The sequence below is a fragment of the Stegodyphus dumicola genome, chromosome 10, assembly GCF_044657685.1.
Source record: "Stegodyphus dumicola isolate Sdum_Otavi_A_Nest chromosome 10, ASM4465768v1".
Lineage (NCBI taxonomy): Eukaryota > Metazoa > Arthropoda > Arachnida > Araneae > Eresidae > Stegodyphus > Stegodyphus dumicola.
The window spans coordinates 176426339-176440337 of record NC_140777.1 but is presented as its reverse complement, the minus strand read 5'-3'; the positions used below and the strand labels follow the sequence as shown (position 1 = coordinate 176440337).

At 36.4% G+C, this 13999-nt stretch overlaps 1 protein-coding gene across 1 annotated transcript in view; it reads right to left on the bottom strand.

Moving 5' to 3' along the window:
- Nucleotides 1-13999, bottom strand: part of LOC118195581 (uncharacterized) — a 95370-nt gene that overhangs the window by 43237 nt on the left and 38134 nt on the right. Inside the window, exon 2 of the mRNA XM_085825915.1 lies at nt 1942-2152. Coding sequence (XP_085682041.1) covers nt 1942-2152 — 211 coding nt within the window. The remainder of the gene's footprint in view (nt 1-1941; nt 2153-13999) is intronic.

The following is a 13999-nucleotide window of genomic DNA, read 5'->3' as shown; positions in this document are numbered from 1 at the left end:
AGTCCTATTCCTCCTTTCTCAGCTTCCTTCATTTCCGTTTAACGAGTTTCGCTTCAAGAAAAGTGTACAAGTGAAGGCTGATTTGAATGAGGTGGAGGAATGAATAAATGACGTGGTGGAATGAAGTCTCAAATGAAGTAGAGAAAACATTTGCTGTACAGTGATGACGACACATGTTTCCATCTTAAAGGAGAAGAGATGAACAGATTTTGAAACGCTTATTTTCAAGTTATAACTATACCGTCACGCCCGCACTATTGGTCACGCCCAACAGACTATACCGTCACGCCCGCACTTTCTTGAAGTGCCGAACATGTAAAACTATATTTTAGAAAACGCATGTATTCTTTTCAAAGAAAGAAGAGAAATTTTAGAACTGCTACTGGGAAAACAATGAAAGTGGGATACTACCTAGAAAATTGATACAGCTCGAAGTACAGAAAACTGAAAGGAAAATTCCACTTAAGGAATACATTAAGCATTCTGTAAGCATTTTTGAAATCTAAAGATTTAAGAAAATGGCGCCCAGATTTTATTGTTAAAATTTCAACTAAATTATAGTTTGTGTTTTGTTAATAATTTAAAACGTATTTAATACGCATTGGATTCACGGCAGTTATTCTTGTCTACTGCTCCTTATTTCAAATAAATGATGAATAAAGGAACTTTTACATATTCTCTACGACAAATATTTTAGCACATTAAGAAAAAAATAACTGAGAAGGATGAAACAAAGTTGAAACCATGTAATCGAAGCAAAAGAATAACATGTTTTGTAAAGAATGAAACTGTCTATACCTAGAAATAATTTTAGGTATAGTCAAAGATCCATAAATACTATAAAAATTTAATCTTATGAATCCTTAACTAATACCAAAATATTTTTACTCTTATATACTTGTTCTAATTACCCTTTTTTAAACCAATTTTTTCTTTCAATAAATAATTTAATCTTATTTGTGAATCCTTACAAAAACAACTGTTTAGATAAGCGGTTCTCAACCTTTTGACTAACTCGTACCATCTAAACAAAAACTGAAAAACCTTAGTACCGCTACTACATTATGCAATGACTATTTTTCAGTTTCTCTATAGAAATATTAAAAAAAATATGTTGCCATTTGCGCAACATGTTGGATATTTATATTAAATTTGCACGCATAAAAATATTAGATTAAAAATTGATTACCATTTTTACTATCAAAATTTAAGTTATAATAATTTAATTCTAAAATTTAGCGTGAAGTTTGGGTCTATTTTAAAAGAGATCAATTTCTTTATGTCTGATCATATTTCACACAGTACTATAGATTAGGATCCACTTTTAATTTTGTTCTGTATTTATTCTTCAAATATAACATGGAAGAAAAATCTTTTTTCATACAAATAGGTAGTGCGAAAAGGCTATAAAAATTTAATAGCTTTATTTGAAATGCTTTTAAATTCTTTTTTTCGGTTCAGCCAAAAGTTAACAAGTGTGTTATTTTTGAAATCTTCAATTAGAGTTCGATCATAGAAAATGTCTATCAATTGCTCTTTTTTACGATATTTTTTTAATTTAGTAGTTAAAAATACTTTGCGTACCACCAATTTTTCTCTTGTGTGCCAATGGTGCAGAATCGCTGGTTTAGAGGATTTAAAGAAAGCGCCTCTTTTCTCTAATCTGAACTTTATTCTGTACATATGCTCCTATTTACATATAAATTTTTCAACCCAAACTTTTATTCTAATTAGTTTCTTGTAAACCAATTTTTGCTTCCAGTAAAATCGATATAACATCATACTCATATTTGTTATTCATGTTGACAGCACCGCTTCCTCAAGCCTTAGGCACCATGAGTCGACCCATATTAGTATCGTTTACCCCAGCCCCAAAACAATGAGAAAAACGTCCGCACGGAAATGAGCAACCGAAATTAATTAATATGCAGTGCGACTTACGTAAGTAGAACTGAGTCAGTTCTTCTTCGAGGAGGGTGAGGTGTCTAGTGGACGGGTTAGCCACAGCCGTGGTCGAGGCGGTTTCTTCAGTGGGAGAAGATGAAGTTGGTGGGAGAAACCAGTCGGTGAGCACTGCCTGTAGGTAATTCACTTCACGGTCGATCTCATGAAGTCGACACGTGAGGAGGATCAATGCCATGAAAGAAAGACCCTATAAACAAAAAGTAGAGATACACTGTTAATGAAACTCGTCTAATTTTGGAACAGCTTCTTGAATATCTTGAAGCCAATGCGTTATTTCTGTTACTTTTCAATGCGAATCATGCAACAGTCTTCGAACTTCTTAAAAGGTTTCGATATTTTTAGTCCAAAGGGGCTTTGTCCCTGAAGGACTATTGTTTTCGTTTTGCGATTTTGCGATGAATCACTATAAAGGTCCGTTTCACTTTTCAAACTGTTGCCACCAAATGTTAAGAGTCCTGCATTATATTTGAAGAAATTAAATAATGGAAAATCTGCATCAATGTATGTATATTTCTCGCATTGTCATGAAATAACGGTACATAGAGCCATCGAATTTTGAATGACGTAATCCTCCTACGAATATGGGCATGTGGAAGACCAAATTTGAAATTTGTTTTATTATCGATTTTATATTTTGTAAAACTTTAACGAATTTTTGAGCAACAAACTCGACGATTTAAAAGTGAGCCAGAGCAACACTCTACGGAGGAAAAAATACATTTTTATCTCCAATGCGCGGAACTGTGTATCGGAAATTCTAAAGATAGGCTCATTTTAAAGTTATTTTGCGACATTGCTATTGAACTGAATTTTACGGTTTAAGTGCAAAGAACGTGATATTTAATAAAGATAACACACAAACCGTTAAAAAAAAACGGCCCTTTGGACGTAATTTAAAATTTGAAACCTTTCAGTTTATTATTATTATTATTATTATTACTATTATTATTAACGATCTGCTTTTTTGTAAAATCCTTACTTTATAAATCTCTGAAATCATATATGATTTCAATCATTCCATCTGAAATCGTATATTTTATAACTTTGAGAAAGTTTAAAAAAAAAAAAAAAAAAGCTGTCAGTTAAAATAATATAATTTTGTTTTTTAATAGTTTATAAATGATATTTTATAAATTTTGAATCATTGAAAAATTACTGACGTTATGTTAATACAGTGTGTGACAGAATGATGTTTACTTTCTGTCTCAAACACAGAAGTACCTAATACAGTGCTAAGTGTTGCCATAAATTTCTTGTTATATTTCCTGTACCATTTATATTTGTTATATTCTTTAACAATACTGCATAGCGATAGCATTTGGTGGCAGTATCTTTTTATTTGAAAAGTGATTCGATATAAAAGTGAAACAGATATGAAACTGAGGATTTAGGTAGCATTTAATTGCTTAATAACGAGGGCTCATCTTCACAATGAGCTTAATTTCATTGCATTTGGCGTAATTCCAAGAATACATTTAATGATTATAAATGTAATGTGTTTTTCTCAATCACATACACATTCTAATAATAAATTTGAGAAGCTTTGGATTATCTCATAATACATTTTTTTCCCCCCATGAAAAATTTATTCAGAGCTTCTTCCATTTCCTGTTTATCAGTTCAAGACGAAATTTAATATATTGCTCTTGTCAATATAAAAGTATTAAGTATTAAAATTGGAAAGATTTGGATTATATTTTAACATAGTTTTCATTCAAAAGTGTTATAGACTTCAAGTAAAATATGATATCCGGTTGTCTATTAAAAATTCTTATAGGCTTCATGTAAAGTACCTCTTCCGGTTCTCCAGTTTTACCCAAAATCTAATTGACTAATTGCAGAAAGGTTAAGTATGGAAATGAAAATTTTTGGAAGCGCCATGTCACACATACACACGCTAATAGACATCATTCTAAAAACAGTAAAAACGTGGCCCTAATTCCTGCTTATTGCCTAATTCGTGTTAATTCACTATTAATTTTTGGACCGAAAGCATTACCTTCCTTATCTATGTATATAGGTTGACGGGAGTGCTTAAATATAAAAGTTTATATACAGGGTGTTTGTAAAGTCCCGAACCCATTTTGATGTTTAATAACTCATAAATTAATGAAGATACAAACAAACTTAGGGCATTTATTGATGGAATAACTTATATATTTTCCTTTTCAGGTTTGAATAGCTTTACTTTTGTAAATATCGTCTGCGCGTGTGGTTAATTTCAGATAATTTCATTTTCCAGTCTAAATATCTGTACTTTTCTAAATATCGTCTGCTTATTAATTGCATTTTTCTCTCTTTTGTTTTTGGCAACGATTGCAATGTTATGTTTTTTTTTTTATGTGTTTGTTATAGTACTTTTGCATGTGATGTTTTATTCCAGAATTAATGCCAGAATTACAACCGCAATAGCCTCTGTGGATGCCGACATGCTTGCCGGTACCTGGCGTGAAATTGAATATCGACTTGATATTCTCCGTGCGACGAAGGGGGCACACGTGGAAGTTCATTGACAATGGTCATGAAACTTTTTGAGTGTATCTAACCATTTATGTTATTAATTTTAATCTATTTTTATTATTTTATGAGTTATTAAACATCAAAATGGGTCCGGGACTTTATAAACACCCCGTATAATCATTGAGAGCTTAAACCATTCCTTCTTCCCGGTTACAGCCGAAAACATCGCGGACGAAAACGTCGCAGAGAAAACAACGCAAGGCGAAAACGTCGTGCTACAAAACATCGTGGGAGAAAACATCGCAAAGAGAAAACATCGCAGTTCTAAAACATCGTGGTACAAAACATCGTCGTCGAAAATAAAGCGGTTCAGAAACTTCGCTGTTTGAAAACATCGTCGTCGAAAATATCGTGGTAAAAAATAAAGTATCTACAAATCATCGCATGTCGATAACATCGCAGACATGCTTTTGTCAGGCTTTAATAACTGTGAATAGATATTCCCATAATAATTTGTGAGCGCAAGATGTAAAGAAGAATAGTTTTTACTTTCTCATTTTTTTATTTTTGCTGAAAAAGTAAGAAGAAAACATAAGCATAGCAAATTAATGCAACTTATAGCTTTTCCTGAAAACTTACCAGTAAAAACTTTATAAAAAATGATTTATTAATGGTCTTTGTTAGTTAACTATGTCGGTTTAAAATTCTATTAAGTGCTATAAGTAGCATTAGTTTTCTATGCTTCTTTCTTATTTTCTCAGCAAAAATTTATTAGTTAATATAAAATATGAAAAACAAATTATATCTTGCGCTCACAAATTATTATGGAAATATCTATTTACAGTTATTAAAGTCTGAAAAAAGCATGTCTGCGATGTTATCGTCACGCGATGATTTGTAGATACTTTATTTTTTACCACGATATTTTCGACGACGATGTTTTTAAACTGCGAAGTTTTTGAACCGCTTTATTTTCGACGACGATGTTTTGTACCACGATGTTTTAGAACTGCGATATTTTCTCTTTGCGATGTTTTCTCCCACGATGTTTTGTAGCGCGACGTTTTCGCCTTGCGTTATTTTCTCTGCGACGTTTTCGTCCGCAATGTTTTTGCCGCGATGTTATCGGCGGACACCCTTCTTCCCAGGCCAGTTTTCAGTTATAGCCGATTCTTGTAAGTTTTATCTTATCATCTAAGCTGAACCTTTCGTCAGCCCTTACTAGGATGTAAATTGGGCACGTATATAAGTTTTTGATTTTATTCCAAAACGTATATACATGCTTAATTTCGTTCTAGAATTCGTTTAAAAATTTCATTCTGGAAATTTTTCACTTGAAGATAGCCAACGTTCTGGCCGACCATCTGAAGCTGATGATGACAAAATTAAAGAAATGATTAAATCAAATCATCTTATAACTCTGCGAGAGATTGAAAAAAGGCTAAATGTATCACACACAAAACAATTGAAAATCAGGTAAGATGAACTTGAACTTATTAAGAAGCTCGATATTTGAGTTCCGCGTGAGAGAAGAGTTTAGAAAGAAAATTATAATTAGATAAAATTTTCTGATAAAAAAAGTAAGGAGAAGAAAAGTATTTCCATTATTTTAACTTGCCGTAGATTATTCCATTCTGCAACGTTAAAATGAAGGGACTATGGCAGGCAAAAATAATTGAACTGTTCAGAAAGCAGGATATATTCATTATTTCATTTAGTTTGGCTTTATGAAACAGGGTCTATTCTGCTGCGATATGATTAGTACAAGTGAGACCGAATTCTGACACAAGTGAAGCTCGGGGATAGTATGTAAAGATATAGTAAATATTACATGATTTCCAGTGGCGTAGCTAGGGTGGGGCAAGAGGGGACATCTGTCCCCGGGCACAGCATCCAAGGGGCGCCAAACTGATGCTACGAAATTTTTTAATGAAATGTTTTCTATTTTTTCACACAGAAAGGGGTGCAAATTCTTCAGTTGTCCCCGGGCGCTGGAATCTCTAGTTACGCCCCTGATAATTCCATTTACTATTTTTGATGTATCTCTTAACCTGAAAGGACGAAGTCTGTTATATCCAGTAAAGAAGATTCTCGCCATTTGACTTTTTTCTCTAAAATGTTCAGGATTCTTAATTTTTAAATAATTCAGAAGTTCTTATAGATAATTAAATCCTAGAATTAGTAGTAAAAATAAAATGATAGCAAAGTGAAATTAAATTTATGGTGCTACCTCTCAGTATAAGTCTGCTTTGAAATGCATCTAATTTGATTATACTTTATAAGGTATTTCTCCCGCTTTCCTAGCGTGCCTTCGTGGTGTAGTGGTTCTGCACGCTCGGCCGGTATTCCAGAGGTCAGTGGTTGGATTCCCGGCGAAGGCGAGTGCTAATTTTTCATGTCTCCGGCCTCGAATTAACCTAATGTCTCTAATTTCGAATCGAAACTTTTTGATTGGAATCCGAATCGAGTTCGATGAGTCGTGACTGTGTGCACTACACTTGTTTACCTCTTGGGAGAAAATGCTACTCTAAAACTGACTGTTCTACCACCAAAATTCTCTCGAAAGTTTCATGATAGGGTAAGAGGGATGGAAGACTCTTGGACCCGTCTTCTCGAGATGATCTTTCTGCTTTCCTACGCTACCTTTTCCGCGCGCTTTCGTACGCTTATTGCTACCATTTAGTAAATAACACACGCTTGACTCTGAATTTTCAAGCGATCTTGTGTTTTTTCGCGTAAATAATTTATAAATTCATTGACGACGAGTTTTAGGAACGTTTATTCAGAAGAATGAAATAACAGAAATAAATGAATGAGAAGAGTAGCAATGAAGAAAATTGTTCGGATCGCTATGGAGGTGGAAAAAAGGAGACTGTTGAAAAGTAGGAAGATGGCATGCGTATCCGGGACTTGGCTATTTCATATCGTATGAGAAGTACGATAGCGTCTATGACTGCGAAAAATAAAGACACTATTTAAATCAGCTAACGTTGTAAAGGGGGTGAAATCAATTACCAAAGATCACAGACATTCAGGACCGTTCCTAGGCCATCGGCTGCACGCGTGCTCTCCTAGAATTGCCGCCGCCAAAATTTAAAAAAAAAGTGCTCAATGATTCATAAAATTTTAATTTCATATTCACTAAGTACTTACATATGAGAAATTGTATGAAAAAGTACTTACATATTACAAGTATTTACAATGGATTTACAATATTTAGTCGTGGTATAGCCAGAGTCCGGGCACCCCTGATTTTCGCAGGCCGCGCGCGTACTTTTACACGCTGCACCCCCGCACAAACAGCCCTGCAGACATTAGATCATGTAAAAAAATTGCTTTTGATAGGGAAATAAAAAAAAAAAACATTTATGCACAGTATCATGGGCAGTCCTTGATTTGGGTGCAATATATATTTCATCCACTGCATTTGTATTTTAGTATTAAACAGTGTTATAATAGTGCTACGAATTTTGTACTTAGATAGGTAACTTAAGTAGAATTATAAATAAATTTGCTGTATTTTTTATGTGTAATGTAGGGCGACACAAATGTTAAGAGAAAGCTACGCAGGAAAAGTAAGAATACAGAGGTAAGTGCATTTAACATTGAGCAAAGGGTATCTCGGCAATTTGGTGAGAAATCGCCAAAAGTCGCCAAGTTTGGCAACCATTAGGCGACATTTTGGTCCGGTTCCTGTATCACCGTAATATGCATTGAAAATAAATAAATGTACTTGACCACTATGCTAACTGTAACCGTAATTCCACCCATGTATTGCTTTCAAGTAATTTCGATAAGTAGAAAGTAGTAGAAAGATCTTGTGACCGGTTGAAAACTATTTAAGGCCGAAGAGAGAGAATGTGCTCAGTTGCCTAGTTATTGTTGCTGCGAGTTGTTTAGTTTCGAGTGACCTGAGATATCCGAGTTAGCTTTCTCTTTAGATGCGCTTTGTATTGCGTTGCATTTAACGTTCATAGTAGTTTGAAGTGTAACTACTGATTATACTGCGTGATACTGTGAACACTAAGAATATTTCTGTGGAAAATTCCAGACTTCTGAAATATTTCTTAAAAATAAAATTAACCTATTATCGGACTTGTGCATTCAATCTATTGCGAACCCGTTCGCACGCAACAATAGTAATAACAGGACTTTTTATCTGAATGTATTAACTCTTTTCCTTTTTTTTCCTTATTAGAAAACTTCGTTTGGTATACTGCAGTGAATTAGAACAGATTAATGACATATACTGAGGTATCATTGTGTATAAAAGCGTCATACATCATAAGAAATTTTTTTAAATGTAGCAGCCAAAAGGAGTTAAACTGATAGCCTACGCTGATGACTTTCTATTAGCAGTGGCAGGTCGTTCAAACCTGAGCAACAGAACACGAACACAAGAGTGCCTAGGCACTCTTGTGTGGACTGGCGCACTACAACTCACTACAATATTATCAGGCTAAACTGCTGGCCATCAGTGCTGCTCTGAAGTATAGCGCAGAAGTTGAAGGAGCTCCCACACAGATCTACTCTGACTCGGCCTCCAGTCTGGCGGCCATAGCAAACGAGAGGTCACATAGCCCGCTAGTTCAAGAAATTAGGGGGGCACTTGTTACAATTCAACCAGGAGCACGCTCCAAGTCTCAGCTGGGTGCCGGCTCATACTGATATCTCAGGCAACGAGCTGGCTGATGCTGCGGCAAAGGAGGCAGCCAGCTCCACTGACCTCAATGAGGAAGGCATATTAAAGCCGATTTCTTCATCAAAAGACTGACGCAAGAACAATTACTGTCTCAGTGGTAACAGAGATGGGATCAGGGCACCACGGCTCGTCGGGTCTTTAAGTTTATCCCAAAAGTCAAGGCCGATACACAGTTCCCCACATATTTTATGACGCAGTTTTTAACGGGAAACGGCTCATTCCTCACGTACAAATTTCACTTTGGATTCGTAGATAATGACACCTGCGAATGTGGTGAGGTAGGTGACCCTGACCATCTCTTCTTTTCATGCACCCACAGAGCCCAGTACAGGCTCAAAAAGCCTAATGACAATTACTGGCCCCACTGGTTCTAGACAACAAAGAGACTAAGACAAGACCAGCTAAAGATCAAGGCTGTAATAGATGAATGCATAATAATATACAGGGCAGAGCCCAGCAACAGGAGTGCAAATTTGCAGTAACGACCATAGTAGTCCACTTGAAAACCCTTAGGGCTCAGTGAATACACACCGGCAGACATCTGCTGGCTGGGCACATTGTAGTGACTATGGTCAACATTGACTCATCAAACTTTATTAATTAGAGACATCAGCTACTGCACGGCTACCTACTTCTGACAGTCAACTGGTAATTACATTATAATACATCACCTTCATATGGAGGTGTGCACTAGCACATGAACTACAGCACACAGTACATAATTCTCAACTAATGTATACTCGTAAAGCTCCTACACTGTTCTGTCTGTACTCTATAGCTAGTAATTACTAGCATTTCTCTATATATTGTTTGAATTTCTATATATATAATTGTACCAATATCATATGAATGTCTATTATTAACTTTGTAACTATGTAAATCTACGCACTTGTATCTCTTAACCATATGTAATGCAACAACAGTGTAAGTATTTCCATATTCATTTGTAATCCCCTATTACTCGATTTATGCAGTATGACAATAGAATGTTAACCATCTTCAAGGGCCCCGTAACCGTGCCCATGCTGTGAACCCACCCACCCTTTTTTTTTTAGAAATAGAAAATTAAATATGCCGTCTCCACGAAGTTGTGTTACCATGGGACGGTCCTCTCTGTTATCTCCCTGCTGCGTTGGCACTCAAATCCGTATGGGTATACCCAGATATATCCGGGGCGGAAGCCAGCTCTGCGGTTTAAATCAGTAAACGCTTTTTTCGAACTTAGTCACCTCGCCTTTCAAACCTCTCTGTTGCCCACCTTCCAAGGCCTTCCTACAAGGGACAAATTTTATGTACCCTTCCTTCTCAGGCTCCGTAAAGAACTCTGTAATTGCTTTGGGAAATACTACTTAGATAATAGAACCCCAGAATAACACTGCAGTATCGTAGTATTTAGCCCACGTGATAGCTGAATGGCTGCTCTGAATCCTTTCTTTGAACAGATGGGCGGTTTCGGTGTTGATAAATTTATAGATTGGCACATAGCCAACTCGTAATATTATTTGCATAAATTAGAAATGAAAAATACTTCAAGTTAATAAACTTTTACTTTTTATTATTAGATTACTTTTTATTATTAGTTTAATTCTATAAAGTTCTATTCTTCATGACGATTATTTTTAAAGTTTACTAAAAATTAAGCTTAATTTAGAGATTGTTCTGTATTCCTTTTGATTACAGTCATATACACTCAAGAGCCAAAACATTATGACAAGCCCTAAATTTTGCGATGAACGTGCCTGTATGACGTGGAAGGCACGTGATCAGGAAGTGGTATTTAACTGCTGCTGGAGAGTCTGAAGAATCATTCTTTCACTTACTTCTGTGTGTTGATGGGAAAAACTGCGGATGTAAGCGACTTTGATAGAGGGCAGATTGTAATGGCTCAAAGGCTCGGAACAAGTATTTCCGAAACTGCACGACTCGTGGGTTGTTCGCGATCTACAGTTTTTAGTATGTATGAAAAGTGGATGAATGACGGTGAAACCAGCAGTAGACGACATGGTGTTGGACGTCCACACGCTATCAAATAAAAAGGTCGTCGGAGACTGTCTCGCATGAAGCAAAACCGGAGCCAGGCATGGCTCAGCTGACAGCCGAATACAATGCAGGGCCAAGTAGAAAAGTATCGGCTGACCTTTGCTGACCAAGCGTCATCGCCAACTGCGCCTGCGCTGAGCCCGGGAACATCGCGGCTGGTCCATGGATCAGTGGGAGAGAGTTGCCTGGTCATATGAATCACGGTTTTTCATTCATCACGCCGATGGCCGTGTCAGGATACGCCGTCTTCCAGGCGAACAGTTGCTCCCTCAATGCACAGTAGGTCATACACAGGCCGGTGATGGCGGTATTATGCTCAGGGGGACGTTCTCTTAGGCGTCTCTTGGACCCGTGGTTGTGGTAGAGCAGACTATGAATGCTACAGGGTATCTGAACATCATTGCGGACCAGTTGCACCCTTACATGGCCTCTGTTTTTCAAGCTGGAAATGGAATCTTCCAACACGACAACGCCCCGTGTCACAAGGCTACAATTGTGTTGGAGTGGTTCTAGGAACATGATGCTGATTTCTAGTTAATGTCCTGGCCGCCTAACTCACCGGATCTCAATCATATAGAACACATTTGGGATGTCATGGAACGCAGCTCAGAGGTCAAAGACCACCAATTCGCAATATCTCGGATTTGCGTGACCATTGCTACAACATCTGGTACAATCTGTCTCCGGCCATCTATCAAGGACTTGTGGCATCCATACCAAGGCGTGTTGAAGCTGTGTTGCGCGCCAAAGGTGGCCCAACTCGTTATTGACAGGTGGCCATAATGTTTTGGCTCTTGAGTGTATATTCGTAAGAGCGTATCTATTTGGAAAAGTTAGTAATGGTTGGAAACCACATCGATTCCCATTGCCGGCAGAGGTCAGTAAGTGCCCTTTCCTACAGGGATTAGCTGAGAATAAAATCCAAATATCAAGATTTTATTTTAATAGTTATAAACTGTAAGGCAGGTTGCCTAAAGTGTTAAAAGTTAGTACTCGACCCCCTAAAGTCGAAAATTCTCCGTTTAGTTGTAACCCACTAGGAATGAACAGAATAAATCTTGAATCTGCTTTTCTGTATGTTAACTGTAGTCAGGGCCATAACATATTTAGGAAAAGCCGCTCAGCCGGAATAGCGTATGTGTCAAGCCGAAAATTCTCTCGAGAGGTTGATGATAGGGAAAGAGGGGTGGAAGACTCTCGGACCCGTCTTCTTGGGATGATCTCTCTCAAAACTGGGGGGGGCGGAACTGAGCTAAAGTCGAGCTGTCACCTGCATATGGTACTGCATAAGGCTTTTGCCAACGACAGGGGAAATCTTGCGTCCTTGCCACGATGAATGTCGTGGACTTAATTTGATATGAGACAAGCGAGATCAGTCACAATAATAACTTTTAATGAAATGCCGCAAGTTGAATACACTTTAAAAAGTGACAAAGTTGCAAGTTGACGATGTACTAGTCTTACATCCAAGGAATATCATCAAATTAATGATTAATCATTGATATGAATGCCCTAAAAGCATTCAAATACTTAAGTAAATCAATAGTAGATAGCAATGGACATAGACATCTCCATTGACAAACAAAGCTTCACAATACGCTTCCTATGTGCACAGACAACGAAAACTGTAGAAAACTATCGCCATTTTCTGCTGCACTTCATTTAAACTTATTTCCTCGAATCATTCTAATTTAATTAACCGATCCCTTAAGGTAAGTTGAGATTGGCATCAGAAGATGCAAATTTTGAAATTAAATCTCTCGGTCAATTTTTGTCGTACGACAGTAAAACTTCTTATAATTTTATTTTTTCATAACGAGTCTAAAATATTCCCAAATATAAGCATAAAAAACGGGTGGCCGCATTAAAAGTTAGATTTCAATATTTGTCAAAAATTAATTATTTTTCTTTAAATATGAAGCTGTCAAAACATGAACATTTTCATCATTTGAAACACTTCTGTAACTGGAAGCGTATGTCGACTTCTGTAAGCATATGTAAACACTTCTGTAATTGGAAGCGATTGGGAAAATAGAGCCCAAATACATACACACGTACGTACAGACACTAAGGAAAAAAAATCCCTTTTAAATTAAAATACATTTCACCACTTTACTGCGTATAAGCAGTAAACAAACGAACGACATTCAAATATTTCTGAAATTGGGAATAAATATTGCGACCTAGAGTACCATGAAATTTGAGTCAGATTGGCTACAAAATAACTTACTGTTCTGCATAATATCAGTGCAAAAGTGGCTTTAGACGCAGAAAACTTCTTTTCTGAGGGAATGAGAAACAGAGATATAAATTAATTTTCCCATGGCAGGACAATGTTAAAAAGTAATATAGTCAGCTGTTCAAAGGACAGCAACAAAGGTATTATATGGAATGAATCTTTAATTTTTGAATCACTTTCGCATCTGCTTTTTCAGTGGAGGGCGAAGGAGTTAGTCCTTTGGCATATTTTATTAAAGATAAAAGTTAATATGAGGGTGAATCAAATATAAACGAGCCTTTTGTTTAAACAAAATTTATTTGATAGGAAACATGTACATTTCTAAAAATTATTTTTATAAATAACTTCCTCCTTTTATGCTACATTTTCCCCGATGTTTTGGTAATATTTCATTCCGTTCTCAGAGAATGAAGTTGGAGGGGTATTAATTTAGAAATCAACCAACAATCATTGCATACGAACGTTTTCACTTGATGGTTTGGTCTCAAATCGCTTGCCTCCAAGTGCTTCTTTGAAGAATCTATCACTTGAAAATCGCATGGCGATAAGTATGGACTGTAAAGTTCATGATCAAGAGTTTTCCAGTGCATTTC